This window comes from Schistocerca piceifrons, chromosome 5, assembly GCF_021461385.2.
Source record: "Schistocerca piceifrons isolate TAMUIC-IGC-003096 chromosome 5, iqSchPice1.1, whole genome shotgun sequence".
Classification (NCBI taxonomy): domain Eukaryota; kingdom Metazoa; phylum Arthropoda; class Insecta; order Orthoptera; family Acrididae; genus Schistocerca; species Schistocerca piceifrons.
In genome coordinates, this window is record NC_060142.1 from 542,194,667 (window position 1) to 542,210,275 (window position 15,609).

Genomic DNA, 15,609 nt, shown 5'->3' on the forward strand with positions numbered 1-15,609 from the left:
GCACCCTCAGCAGTGCGTTTACTCAACTCAGTGCACCACTGTGGCATTTGCCTAGCGACAGGAGCTTTTAGGACAAGTCCGGTGACCGCCATCCTTGTGGAGGTTGGAATCCCTCCATTGCAGTTTAGGCTTGCACAACTGCTGGCCAGTTACGTTGCACACATTTTTAGTTCTCCTGCACATCTGAATCACCGTCTCCTTTTCCCACGCATGGCGGTTCATCTCCCACATTGGCAACCCAGGTAAGGGCTTCCAAGTGCAGTTCGGGTCTGACCCCTTCTTTCCGAGCTGGAGTCCTTACCTTTACCACCTATACTTTAGGCCCAGTCATGTAGAACTCCATGGTGTACACCTAGGCTGGAGCTTCGCCTGGGCCTTTCACATGGCCCTAAGGACTCAGTTAATCCCGCAACTCTCTGCTGCTGCTTCCACTAGATTCTTGACATGTGCTGAGGCCATGAAGAGGTTTATACCAGTGGCTCAATGGCTGATGCTTCATGCCGACTCCCGTATTTCTGTGGAGGACATATTGAACAGCATTCCTTGCCCGATGGCGGCAGTGTTTTCACAGCCTAGCTGGTGGCTATATCTCGTGCTCTTGATCACATCTGTTCATGCCCTGGTGAGTCGTTTCTTCTGTGTACAGACTCAGTGAGCAGCCTACAAGCCATCTACCAGTGCTACCCTCATCCTTTGGTAGTGACCATCCAGGAGTCCATCTATGTCCTGGAATGGTCCAGTCATTCAGTGATGTTGTGGTGTTTGGACCCCAGGTCACGTCGAAATCCCAGGCAACGAACTTGCCGACAGGCTGGCCAAACAAGCTATGTGGAATCCGCTTATGGAGATCAGCTTTTCTGCAACTGACTTGCGTTCAGTACTATGCTGCAAGGTTTTGTGGCTTTGGAAGACGAAATGGCAGAACCTCAGCACGCACAACAAACTGTGTGCTATTAAGGAGACTACAAATGTGTGGCAGTCCTCCATGTGACCTGTAGCAGTGGCTCAGTGATTCTCTGCTGGCTCCACATTGGCCACGCTTGGGTGACAGATGGCTACCTTCTGCACTGTGATGACCCACCTCAGTGTCGGTGTGGCACTCGGGTGACAGTGCCCATATCTTGGTGAACTGTCCTTATTTGGCTGCCCCGCGATGGACTCTTCAGTTACTGGACTCGCTGCCATTAATTTCAGCTGACAATGACTCATTGGCTTAGTTTTACATTTTATACATGATGGTGAGTTTTATCATTCTATATAAGTTTTAGCGCATGTCCTTTGTCTGTTTGTGTTCTGCACTCCAATACTTTTAGGGTGGATGTTTTATTGTGTCGCAGAGTGGCTGGCTTTTCCTTTTTATTCTCGTGGTTGGCCAGCCACGGTCATCTGCTCTCTTGTTTTTAGCCCTTCTACCTGTTTCTTGCTTCTCTCAGTGGTTTTCTTTTCCTGTTTTGTCTGTAGTAGTGTTGGTTGTCCCTCTGTCATTCTTCTGATTCTTCCTTTCTCCTGTTATTGTGCTGTACATTTCCTTTCTTTTCTTCTTTCCGTTGTGTAGTTATTTTACTGGGAACAAGGGACCGATGAACTCGCAGTTTGCCCCCCCCCCCCCCCCCCCCTCCCCCCTCTCTTTTAACCAACCAACCAAACAGCCTTTCATAGGTTTTTTAGCACTTCTGGCCATGCTTTGAGATGTAGGATATTTTAATAAAAAATCTGACCATCCACTAAAATTTTATTCCATTACATACCCAACATACATGGTACACTGCTACATCCCTGTGGCACTCCTACTACAAATCCTGAACCCATGGATCAGTGTCCTGTTGGGTAACACAGGTACAAAACTGTCTTTCAAATCCACCCACCGCCTGCTGCTGCAGTCCATTCACAGGCATTTTCTTGTTGATCAAAGTTCATGTTGCACATAAAAGCAGCCATTCCATACACCAAATCTTTTTGCAATTACTGTGCAGTTGTCTTCGTCGATATAGGTAATAATCACTTGTCAACCAGCATACATAGCCACAACAGCCTCTAACATCAAACTTGACCAACTGTTTGCTGAACATGCTGCACCCTACACACCAATAACTTCAACAGCTGATTCAATTCTCGTGGTATTTTTATACTCCCAGCACCCACCCTGTGGGCATTGTCTCTGTACTACACAAATAGGAATTTTCTCTCCAACAAATCCTGCATTTCTGCAATCTTCTTGCCCTAAATCTCCACTAGTTTCTATTCATGACCATCTCTTTGGTAGCACTGCACCCAATCTGTGCACCCATCCTGTCCTCTTCAGTTACTTTGCACCCTCACTGATCTCCTATCCCATCATTAACACTCTCTCCCCCCCCCCCCATCCTTCTCCCCAGACATAGTGACAGGCACTCCTGAATATACCTGGCCAGTAAAATGTCTTCCGGATCCTATCATATGTCTTAATAAATCCTAAATGTCCAGCCTCAGGTTTATTATGGAATTTCTGTAGAACACCTAAGCGCATGTGTTTAGAAATCACTGGTAGCCACCTCTTTCCATATGGATCAAAGTTTTTCTTGCAAAGTATATATATACATATATATGTGCATATATAGATAGATGTGCATATTGCTATCCTATGGCTTTTGCCACCTCAGCATATATTCTGTGTTGTAGGGGATGGTAAGATGCACATTATTCCACCTAGATTTTGACTACCTCTCATTGTGCCCTCAAATGAGAAATGTCCTGCCCACTATCTCTCCCACCCCTCCCACAGTGGTATTCCCCCATCCACTGAACCTACACAATATACTCAGCTGTCCCTACACAACCACTGCTCCCAACCCCTGATCTCAGGGCTCATAGACCTAGATGCAAGACCTGTCCCATACATCGTCCCACCACACTTACTCCAGTCCGGTCATGAACATCTTCTATCCCATCAAAAGCAGGGCTACCTGTGAAACCAGTCACGTGATCTACAAGCTCATCTGCAACCACTGTGTTGCATTGTACATGGGCATGACAACGAGCAAGCTGTCTGTCCACATGAAAGTCTGCCTACAAACTGTGGCCAAGAAACAAGTGGACCACCATGTTGCTGAGCATTCTGCCAAACATGACATACTTCATTTCAATGATGGCTTCACATCCTGTGCCTTAAGGATCCTTCCCACCAACACCAGCTTTTCTGAATTGCGCAGATGGGAACTTTCCCTGCAATATATCGTATATTCCCATAACCCTCCTCACCTCAACCTTCGTTAGTCATTGTCCTCACCATCCAGCCCCTTCCTTGTTTCCATTTGAGCCATTAAGTTTCACGCTATTTTGTCGAAAGTCTACATGTTGAGAAACGTGGCTGTTGTACTTAAGGTTTATAATTTATATAAAAAACATTAAGTTTCAGTCCACTTTGTCGGAGACACTTAAGAATGGCCCTCAGTCTTTTTATATGTTCATCAGATGTCTCCGAGAACACTATAATGTCATCTTAATAACAAAGACACATCGTCCACTTCAGGTGATGTAGAAGATTATCCATCATCCGTTCAAAAGTTGCTGGTGCATTACACAAACCAAACGGCATTACCTTAAACTCATACAGGCTCTCATCCCGAGTACATGTCCATGGTTGAGAAAAACTCGGCCCCATTCAGACAATCTAGTGTATCGTCAGTTCGTGTTAGGGAGTAAACATCCTTTTTAGTTATCTTATTAAGCTTCCTGTAATCAACACAAAAGTGCCAACTGCCTACTTTTTCCTGACGAGGACCACTGGTGATGACCATGGGCTCTGCGAAGACTGAATGATGTCATTCTTCATCATTTTCTCTACCTCATCGCGAATTATTCGATGTTCCATTGCTGACACACGGTATGCTCTCTGGTGTATCGGTTGATGGTCGCCAGTGCTAATCCGGTGCTTCACCATCAATTTGTCTAATTTGCTCTTCACCTGTGGATTGAAGCATTCAGAGAACTCTTGAAGAATGGCAAGTAGCTTCTTCTGTTGTTCCTTAGTGAGATCTGATGATAGTCGAGCTAGAAGATCTTGTCTCATAGTGGTAGCGCTAATTTCGCCCACAGACTCAGCATTGGAGGTTTCTATGATGCTCAGCTCTCCTGCAATTAACGGCTCAGCGTTTGCTATGCACATGCATCTTGGAAGGATCTGTGGTTTTCAGTGACAGTTCACTATACACAATTCACCAACTCCGTTCTTAAACGAGACGACAGAGGCTGGGATGACCAAGTTATTCTTCAGTGGTATGCTTCTCTTACATTCCACTACAAGATCCATGGGCTGATGCATGGCATGACACATGACAGTTACTTTTCTAGTGCTGACTGCAGGAATGATCACTTCATCCAGCACACACAGTCCCCACACACTCGGATTCTCATCTTGTCCACATTATCTCATCTCGTCTAGCATAATCTTTGAGTGACCACAATCTTTAATTGCCTGAGAAGCTTTCAAAAAGTCTCATTCGAGAATGACGTCATGACTATACTCTTGTAAGACGACGAATTCTAAGGGCTGTGTATGGCCACTGATACACACATGAATGGTACATATTCCTGTAGGTTTTACATATTTCGTATTATCTCCTTCCAGCAGAGATGTTTTGTTGTCGACGAATACAGTTTTCTGCAACTGGCAATGGTACTTCTCCAAAATGACTGAATATGATGCTCCAGAGTCCACAAGAGCTTGGGCTGGTCGACCATCCATGAGGATATCGACATAGTTTCCTATCATTTTTGTAGTGATTGATGGTGAAAGATTTTTCTCTTTGGTGGCTTCACCTCCAAGGAAGGTCGCACCCTTTAGTTTTCCAGGTTGCAGCAGCTAGATGATCGGCTGTAGCTTCTAAACGGTGATGGAGACCTTGATCGGCATGTTGGGGAACGTTCTCTCCAGTGGCTAGCTTGCGGCAGTGGTGATCTATGTCGTCCTGCACCCCCCATCTTCTTGTTAATCTTCGTTATCCTGGACTTGGCATTGGCTAAGATCGGTCTGCTGTCTTCTGGTGTGGGAGTCATCAAATATCCGCTGCCTTTATTGACAATAGAGCAGCACGTGTCCTGGTAGTCCACAGTTGAAACATATTGGTTGGTTATCCTGGTATTTGGTGCCCAAAAAGATTCCTCATGTGGCATTGTAGGAACATAACTCCACCTGGGTCTCGACTTTTTCACCATTCTAAAGGGAAATGAAGGCCCAGAGATTGGGTTCAATGTCTGTTCCACTTTCTCCCTTATGATCTCTTGGAGCGTCTCAGTTTTTTGCTCACTGTGCAATCCAAGTGCCTTCTGAACTTCCTCTCTCACTATCTGATGAAGAACACTTGTGAAATCAGTTCCTTCCTCCATAACAGACATTGATATGGCGTTTGGGAGTCGTTCAAACTTCTTGCGTATAATTCTTTTTTGCTGCATTGTCTCGATATACTGGCACCATTTTATGAAGTCGTCTGCTGTTGAAATCTCCTTCAGGAGTAGGGCTTGATACATATCCTGAGGAACACCCTGCATGAGATGTGCAACCGTATCTTCCTCCTCCATTCTAGGGTCCACTATTTTACACAGCTCCAAGACAACTTGAATGTGGGATGATGTAGTTTCTCCTGGATGCTGTGCCCTGCACTTTAATTTATCTTCAGCAATGTGCTTCTTTCGTTGTGTGTCACCAAAATACTTGCACAGTTCTGCCTGGAATACTTCCCAGCTTGTGAACTTCTCTTTGTTATTCTCATACCATTGCTTGGCAGTGTCCTCCAAGTAGAAAAATTTGTTAGCGAAACACACAGTGTCATCCCATTTGTTAAATTTGGCTATACGCTCATATACCGTCAGCCACTTCTTTGGATCTTGGCCATCGTCAGCAGAGAACCCAGAAGGATGTCTCATGTGGTGGCACACTGTTGCTGTCATCGTAATGTCTTCTTCCTCTTCTGTCTCCGATAGATTGTGATCTGTTGAATATGCTTCGATTGTCGGCTCTGTTGCGGTCTGATTGAAGCCACTGTGTCGTCGATAATGTGCGCTATCACAAGTTCCAATACCCAGCGTCTCCACCAGAATAATGTCATGTAGAAGAAGGTGTAACTAGATGAATGACGAACACTAACTTCACTTAACAAAGGTTTATTCAGCACTTGCACATATGAGAGCACGGAGTGAACTGCCTCCAGCCAGAACACATACATTATATATACAGCTACAGAACATTACATTACAATGATTCTTGACATTTGTGGATACTTCTAGAATGTACTCGAATCGAATATAGAAATTAAAATTGTACAGTCCAGGTGAGTTTTGAACTCACGACGTTCCATGCAACAGGTATCATAACCGCTACACCATGGTTTACTCAGCTTCTTCTGCGACAATATTGAAATTCATTTATATTCAACAATTGTAATGCTAATCATATTTTGGCAAAATGTGAAATTTCAGCAAAGCCATCTGCTTGTTAATGTAAGTACTTTTTTCAGTAGAGGATTGGCTATTTATTTTTTGTTCTGTAGCCAATAGGGTCACTGTCTTTGCTTTAAATGAGGATAATGATTTATCTGTAACTTCTCTGTTTTGTAGTTATCATCCTTCCGTTCCTGATTATGAAATAAGACTCCAATCTAATTTATTCCAGGTTTCAAAACTATGTGTATCCAAGCATTGGAGGAACACAGCACAATATGCTTGTTTTGTATTATACTGTCCTCTCATCAGTGGCTGAAAATAAATTTTTCCATTGCCTCTTGCCAAAAGATCACATCAAGCTTTTGAAAAAAATAAAAGCAACTTCACCAGGTAGTTACTTTGACATTAAATCAAATCTTATCTGAACTATTTGCAGATTTTTATAGTAACAATTGCAAATTTTGCTTCAGCAATTGACTACAAACTGCTGGTGGAAACACCAAATAAGTTTTTGGATGCTGTAAGGCCAGCAATGCGGAAAGAGAATGTTGGATTACTAGTGAAACTTTTAAAGAGCCTACCAGTGTCGATGAACTGCACCGTACAACCTGGAGCAATATATGGAGCATGGGCAGCTACTGAATTTTTCCAGGTGAGCATACTCAGTTGCCAGCATATTTGAAAAAAAAGGCTTGTATGCATTTGAAGTAATAATAAATAAAGCTTTTAGGATTGTACGCTTTACAGGCACTTGTATCTTAGGAAGACACCAACCAACAGGTCCTAGAGGAAATGTTGGGGAAAACTATTGGACATCGTTTGTTACTAAGTACCTTGTAAAAAGAAAAGGCTTTAAATGTGAAATATCTGAAGTTAAACAGTTTAGACACACCATCACCTGAAAATTGCAGTACAGTAATAGAGCATCCCCCTGTCAGGTCAGGGCACAAACCTGCAGATGACGCAGCAGACTCCAGACGTAGACCTCGGAACCCAGTCCCCATGCGCCTTCAGTCCAAGAGAAGATAGTTAATGCACAACAACAACACAGCAAAGGCTCTTAAGCAGTAAACAGGTTAAATAAAACCAAAACCTTTGCTCCACCTCTAAAAGAAATCCAATAACTAATATTAATTTAAGATTAAAGCGCCACTGAATGTTAACTCGCTTAAGCCTTGGCAGGTAAAGTTAACTGATCCAAATGAGGTACACCTACAGTTGAAATTACAATCAACCAAGGATCAAGAATTATTTATCTTAAGTGTAGAACAAATATCACCACAATCTTAATAAACACTGAAACAGACCGTCAAATTAGTGTCCACAGCCCACCATATACAAATGGGCGGCTTTTATTAGATTAATGCTCAAATCGGAGGGTCTCAAGCACTTCAGTTGTCCTCATGGAATTCTTTTTAGCACAGTTTTACATATAATTTAACAAAGGCAAGCACCATTTAAGCATCATATAAAATATTCCACTTATTTCTCCTAAAAGTGGTTGTAGTACCTAAGGAGGAAAAAAAAAGTTGACTGTCTGCAAGAAACAAGTCAGTGCCACTAAAGAAAGTGGAACTCAGCATGTGAAGGGGGGGGGGGGGGGGGGGAGTTTGCTCTAGACGTAAACCAATTTCCCCTGGGGGAGAGTTGAGCATGTGCCACAAACCTATTCAAAGACACATTAAATCTAAGATGGGGGAGGGCAGCACGACTAAAAAAAAAAAAAATAGAAAAACCATGCGGAATGCTAGCATCAGGCTGCTGCAAACGCAGCCAACAGCAGGCAGTGGAGACAAGTTTCTAGAGATCAGACAAACGATGCTCACCTTAAACATAAGGAAGTGGAACTGGGCTCTTTCCTCAACCAAGAAACCCAAAGAAAGTGTTGACTAGTTTCCAGCAAAATCCTGCAGTGAAGGCGTTCCAGTCATCTAGTGCAGAAGGGGATATGACCAGTGGGTGTCACCGTGCGCCATATTCTCTGGGAGGAACCCGGGCACTGTGTAAAAAACAAGTACATTCACCATAAGCATCCAGTCCCAGCTTGAAGAGCATGGCTGATTTCCTTCCCCATTCTTGAGACAAACTGAGCTTGTGCTCCATCTCTAATGACCTCAGTGTTGACAGGATGTTAAGCCCAATCTTCCTTCCTTCCTTTTTAGAAAGGATAGGTACACTAGGACAACACCAGCTAGTTTCATAACGTCAGTAACCGAAACTCTAGAAGACTAGAAACATTCTCTGATGTATTTTTATACATTTCCAAAGCTTCTGATTGTATTCATCAAAGTAATTTTCTAATTAAGTTCCACTGCTTCAACAGGAGAAGGAAAACTTACTAAATTAAAAATGATTTTGGGTTTAACTAAAACAAAGTGTGATAGTACTGTTAGAAATGCCAAAATAAATTTTCAGTTCTTGAACAACTGGTTCACTTTAGAACCACAATGGTGTAAGGTTTGCTTCACCCATGGCATTCAATAAGCTTTATAGCCCAGGCACTGGAGACCAAATAAGGTTGACTAGTGGCAAAAATCGTGTCACAAATTTATGTACAGTGGTAGGAGGGAGTATCATGAACAACGTGCTAAAATTCTCTACCAATGGTGAGTGAGTTAGTGAGTGAGTGAGTGAGGGGGTAGGGGTGGTGGTGGTGGTGGTGGTGGTGTTGTATCGTATAAAGTTCACTTATAAAGAGTTTCTTGAATAACTCAGAAATGATTGCTTATATCAAAAATGTTTCCCAGTACAAAATTTAACTATATTAAATTTCCTACAAAAACCTCCTGTGAACTTTTTCTCTAGGACTCATAGGATACCTCCTAATGTTGTGTCAGACTTCCTTTTGATGAGCAAAGTTTAGCAGTTCGATGTGGCATGGACTCAAGATGTCGTTGGAAGTCCCTTGCAGAAATATTGAACCACGCTGCCTCTATAGCCACCCATAATTGCAAAAGTGTTACTGGTGCAGGATTTTGTGCACAAACTGACTCTTGGATATGCCCCATAAATGTTTTGACGGGACTCATGTCGGGTGATATGTGTGGCCAAATCATTTCATCCAGAATGTTCCTCTAACCAATCATGAACAATAGTGGCACACTGATATATTGCTTTGTCATCCATAAATTCCATCATTGTTTGGGAATATGAAGTCAATGAACAGCTGCAAATGGTGTCCAGGTAACAAACATAACCATTTCCAGTCAATTATCAGTTCAGTTCCATATAAATACAGCCCACACCATTATGGATCCACCACCAGCTTGCACAGTGCCTTGTTGGCAACTTAGATCCATGGCTTCATGGGGTCTGCACCACACTTGAACCCTACATCAGCTCTTACCAAATGAAATCAGAAGTCATCTGACCAGGCCACAGTATTCCAGTTATTGCGGGTCCAACCGATATGGTCGTGAGTCTATGAGAGGCATGGCAGACAATGTCGTGCTGTAGCAAAGGCACTCACATTGGTCATTGGCTTCATGGCTCATTAAAGCCAACTTTCACCGCACTGCCCTACTGGATACATTCCTCGTACATCCCACATTGGTTTCTGTGGTTATTTCAGGCATTGTGGCTTGTCTGTTAACACTGGCCACTGTTCTCCATCGTTACGTGAAGGCCATCAGCCACTACATTGTCTGTGGTGAGAGATAACGCCTGAAATTTGGTATTTTCAGCATACTTTTGACACTGTGAGTTTTGGAATATTGAACTCCCTAACAATTACCAAAATGGCATGTCCCCTGCATCTAGCTCCAACTGCTATTTTGCATTAAAAGTCTGTTAATTCCCCTCTTGTGGCCATAATCACATCGGACTCCTTTTTATATGAATCACCTGAGTATAAATAAGAGCTCCATCAGTGGACTGCCCTTTTATACCTTGTATGCCTGATACTGCCACACATATATATCTATATATACATATATAGATATATGTGCATATCGCTATCCGATGACTTTTGCCACCTCAGCATATTTTCTGTGTTGCAGGGGATGGTAAGATGCACATTATTCCACCCAGATTTTGACTACCTATCATCGTGCCCTCAAATGAGAAATGTCCTGCCCACCATCCTTCCCACCCCTCCCACAGTTGTATTCCCCCATCCACTGAACCTATACAATATACTCGGCTGTCCCTACACAGCCGCTGCTTCCAAACCCTTATCTCAGGGCTCATAACCCTGTAATAGACCTAGATGCAAGACCTGTGCCATACATCGTCCCACCACACCTACTCCAGTCCGGTCACGAACATCATCTATCCCATCAAAGGCAGGGCTACCTGTGAACCCATTCACGTGATATACAAGCTCATCTGCAACCACTGTGTTGCATTCTATGTGGGCATGACAACGAGCAAGCTGTCTGTCCACATGAAAGTCTGCCTATGAACTGTGGCCAAGAAACAAGTGGACCACCCTGTTGCTGAGCATTCTGCCAAACGTGACATACTTCATTTCAATGATTGCTTCACATCCTGTGCCATAAGGATCCTTCCCACCAACACCAACTTTTCTGAATTGCGCAGATGGGAACTTCCCCTGCAATATATCGTATGTTCCCATAACCCTCCTCACTTCAACCTTCGTTAGTCATTGTCCTCACCATCCAGCCCCTTCCCTGTTTCCATTTTGGCACTATTCAGCCCTCATTCGACCATTGAATCTGGCGCCTAAAGTGCTGTTCTTGCTTCATCTTTCTCCATGAAGGGCATGGCCACGCAGACATGCAACCTCGAATTTTAGCACCATGGTTTTGAAATTGCCCAGAGTCATGGTAGCATCCCCATCTCCTCCTCCAGCTGTGCAACAAGCCACCAAACTTTTGCATCATGGGCGAACTCACCTGCTACAAACTGGCAGGCCGGCAAGGACAGAAGGAATACTCCCACGAAGAGTTCCTACACCAGGGTGTATACGACCCGGGACAACCGGGAAAAACCCAGGAATTTTTTCATCCGGGAGAAAACCGGGAAAAACCCGGGGATTTTTTTAGAATTCCGGGAATTTTTCATTGTTTTAGTTTTTGGTTACATTTTTGTAAATTTGACTAGCAAGAACCAATACTATAACAAAGAATATTGCTGTATCTCGCTACTGCAGAATAATACTGCAGCAATAAAACACGAACGAGAGAAAAAACGAAAATAAAACCTAAGTTGCAAAGGAAATGCGCCATATACAGGAACAAAACACAGTGCTCGTACAAGCGTCTGCCAACAGCAAAAAGGCTTTAGGAAGACTATGCAGTGTTTTATAACAACAAATTGCCTCCGATGAGCATGACGTCGCAACTGTTTACATTAGATTCGTTGGAGCGGTTGCGGGCGAGTTTATGTGCACGTGCAGTTGAGTCCCGTATGAGTAGTACCTTCTCCCGCTTCTGGCTACAGCAGTGTGGCAGTTAGCTGTATAAGCAATAGCAGCAAGCAGCCAGATGCTACCCGAAAAAAATTTTACTGGTGCTCCTAAGCTGGCAGATTCACGTATGCGCAACAGGCCCGAAACTAGGGAGCGGAGGCAAACAGTGGTAACTATCTGTCCCGGGCGGCAGTTTCGGGGGGGCGGCGCACCAAACTCATATTATTGAGGAAGAAGACCTTGTTTCACAAAGCGCCTAGCATCCAGCGCACGTTGGTCTATCGATTACTCATATGATTTTGAACGCATCCCTGTTGGTTTTTGAACTTTTTTGATCAAATTCTAGGTTGATTTCTGAATGAATGAGCGAATAAAGCCGAAAGGGTGAATGACAATCGCTGTAAACTGTTCCTGGTTGACTGGGTTTGCAAATCATCGGCGTTGTTATAATTACTAGCGAATTCCATCGATTCGGGCTACCAGAGTGGAAATAAACGACTAACAGGAATAACAGGCAACTAAGATTACGTGTTGTCTTCTCCGTGTATCCAAGAAAATGAAATTTTGACAGAAAATTTTTGGCCAGACCGGTACACTACAGTCCCCGGCTAGCAGCCGCTAAAGTTCTATTCTGGGAGTAGCGCGGAAAACGCGTTGTACGAGCTCTTAATAACGCGTAACCGGAGAACAAATGCGGGATAACTAAACCGGTGATTGTGGCAGGGTTAGTGAAGTTAACCAGAGAAAAATTTTGACACTGGCAGGAATAGAATTAGTGATGACGAGATTGTTTGTTAGAACGAGGAAGGAGAACAAACGGAGACTGTCACAAATTACGGAAGTATATGACGATTCCAAATTTATATAAAAATTACATACTACTACTTTTCGATCTCATGCTTCTGAAGCTATAGAGTATGAATGAATGAAATGTGAAATTATTTCCTAACATAAAACTTTTTGCTTGTAGTAGGCCTAATATGCTTTTGATATTGGTGCTTCCTGAATTATACTCTGTCGTGTTATAAAAATGACTATTTGTGCCAAAACACTCTCGTTTATTTGGTGTGTGTAACAACTACTGCAATATTAGGCAGGCATATTTCGTTTTATCTAGCAGACAGCGACAAAATACACGTAATCAGATCGAGAAACCACACCAGTCTTGGGTACTATTTGTATTAACAGCTTTTCTGATATTAGACAACGATATTTCGTTTTTTCATGTAGCAAAACGTTGACGAACTTTGATGGCGTAATAGATTGTTTCCCAGAAAGGAAAGTACGCCATATAAAGCTGCGGCAAGATTAGAGAGGAAAAAAAACCTAGGACTTAAGGATTGAAGAAATGTGTACTGTCTTGCTTGTCTCTTGTCTTTACTCGTTTTATGTATCCTATATATAATTTGATGTCACACAGAACAGCAAGTTATTAGCTAATAGGCAGTTGAGAATGCAAATTTTCTGAAGAGTTCTTGTTCTGCCGGTCACAAATAATCCCACCCAGTATTAATTGCGTGTTTTTTTTTTTTTTTTTTTTTTTTTAAAGGGAGGTAAGATGTCAAACCGGTCGACTGGGATCAGGAGAGGCACCACAGGGCATTTTAATTTCCACTGTCCTCAATACAGGTTTGATGACATCCATTACAAAATATTACACGTTTTAATTCCACAGAGCGAAATACAGTGACGTGCCGTAGAAGAATGGTGTATGAAGAGGCGTGGCACTGCACTTCGACACGCTTAAGACCAAATAACGTGTCTTACGTTGCCTCGATCATATATGTTTTATGTATCAGACACTTCAGAAAGACCTGCGCTACAATATGAAGACATTCTTGAAAAGTTGATTTTTTAAATTTTTGGCGTCCTACCTCAAACGCTCGGGGGATGGGACACTATCTAATATTGGCCCCGTTCGGAAATATCGTAGATCCGGACCTGGTGCAGTGCAGTCTTAAGTCGTAGTGGGGAGGTGGTAGCCTCCACGTGACCCGTGTTTACGTTAAGTAATTTTGCTGTTTCCTCTTCGTTTATTGCTCTCACGTCAAATGAAAACAAAACGGATTTCTGTGGTCGGGAGCTATCAAGTGAATTAAAATACATACTCATAATTATGGAAGGCTAAAATATGTTATTAGTTTCAGATTTTATTTTGTTTTTACCTTTATGACAGTCAAGCGTTAATCGCCTTGCAGAACAATGAAGTTATATTTGTTGGTTTGTTAAAGAAATTTGACTTTAATTAATCTTTTCTGCTGAGGCAGTTAATTTATTTGAAACGAAGTGTTTAATTCCACACTGTTGCCTAGTTTTAACTGTTCGCTACATTTCAAGTGTACGTTTTCATCGTCTAGCAAGTGTGGCATTATGCCATAATAAAGAACCAATTATGAGATAATACAGTACTGGTACATCTGAATCTGGACATACGAATGTGCACTTTAAGCCGAATTATGCATTTTAGTAGGGTTCACAAAATTCCCATGCTCTTGGAGTATCCTCTAACGTCTTGTTTCTTTTATGACATAATGTAAGATCTTTTAATGTTTTACACGTACGAACGTATGGGCTTCCTGCGTCATCGTAGCTGCGCAAGCACGGCGACGCTTGTCATCTGGCGTAACTGCTGAAACGAATATAACGTCGCGGGAAAATATTCCGAATGGTTGTTTGAAAAGCTTTACTTTCAAGTGAATTCCTTTTACACAAGATGAACTCTGTGCGCCAATGTCCGATGAATTTCTTAAAACAGAGCGTTTAACTCTCATTCAAAATTCAAATCTTTGAGAACGACCATTTAGAATATTTTCGAGCCCAGAAGGTCAGACATTTATGTCGTTGTTAAAAAATTTACTGGCACATTTCTGTGATGTATCTTGAAGTGAAAAGCGCGCAAAAAAGATCAACATTAGCTTCTCTTGCAGCTTATTAATCTTAGAGGCCAATAATATAGGGTACGTGAAAGCTTTTCTTTTCTTTTAGCAACACTATGTATATTAATTTAAACCTTCACCTTTCCCGATTTGTGTGTTCGCGCTGCTTAACAGTGATGTTGCTATTGGCTGACTACATCACGTGTCCTATGCTCTGAATATCAGCTGTCATCGGCTGGCGAGATCGCGTAACATGAGCTACGACCGGCTTACAAAAGCGCATTGCAATCTCGATTTCGATTCTATGGAAAGTAACATGCGGTGTTTGGTGGAATTCAAATTTGTACTTTCGTAATACGAAATATGCAGCGTACATGTTGCTGCACATCAGACATCTTTCCAAAACGTGTTTTTCCCCCTGAGTTTAGTTTTCTAAAGTGCCGGGAAATTCTACGCCGGTGTAAGACCACAACCACTGAAAGGATTGATAACTTTTACAGTTCCGAGGAAAAGTATACTGTTGCTTAACAAGGAAAAAGTGTATTTCCATCCGGGAGAAAGTGTATTTTTAACCGGGAAATATCCGTGAATTTTTTTTCGTCGTCCACGTATACACCCTGTACACTCCTCCACCCAACTAACATCTGTCTTCCTCTGCCAACCGGAAAGTCTCAGAGAAGTCAAACAAAGGGAAATGGTCTTCTCCTTCGCCGACTTGGAGATCCACTGTGATGATGTTGCCACATGATACCCTTGCCTGGCCGATCTCTTGTGTTGCCAGTGCCCACAACCAACCATTTTTCTACCCTGGACTCCACAGGCTGAACAAAGAAGAATGCCGACACCTCTGTAGACCTTAAGGAGCAGGATCTTCCTTTCCCTGTGCCCCGTAGCAGCGAGTATTTGAAGGCTGGCACTCAGCAGCTGCTGAGGTGACGTCCCTTC

At 42.7% G+C, this 15,609-nt stretch overlaps 1 protein-coding gene across 2 annotated transcripts in view; it reads left to right on the forward strand.

Moving 5' to 3' along the window:
* The window catches only part of LOC124798260 (NBAS subunit of NRZ tethering complex-like), a 424,226-nt gene that overhangs the window by 302,218 nt on the left and 106,399 nt on the right, over window positions 1-15,609 (forward strand). For both annotated transcript variants that reach the window (XM_047261580.1, XM_047261581.1), the window contains exons 32-33: window positions 6,647-6,807; window positions 6,888-7,069. In XM_047261580.1, coding sequence (XP_047117536.1) covers window positions 6,647-6,807; window positions 6,888-7,069 — 343 coding nt within the window. The remainder of the gene's footprint in view (window positions 1-6,646; window positions 6,808-6,887; window positions 7,070-15,609) is intronic.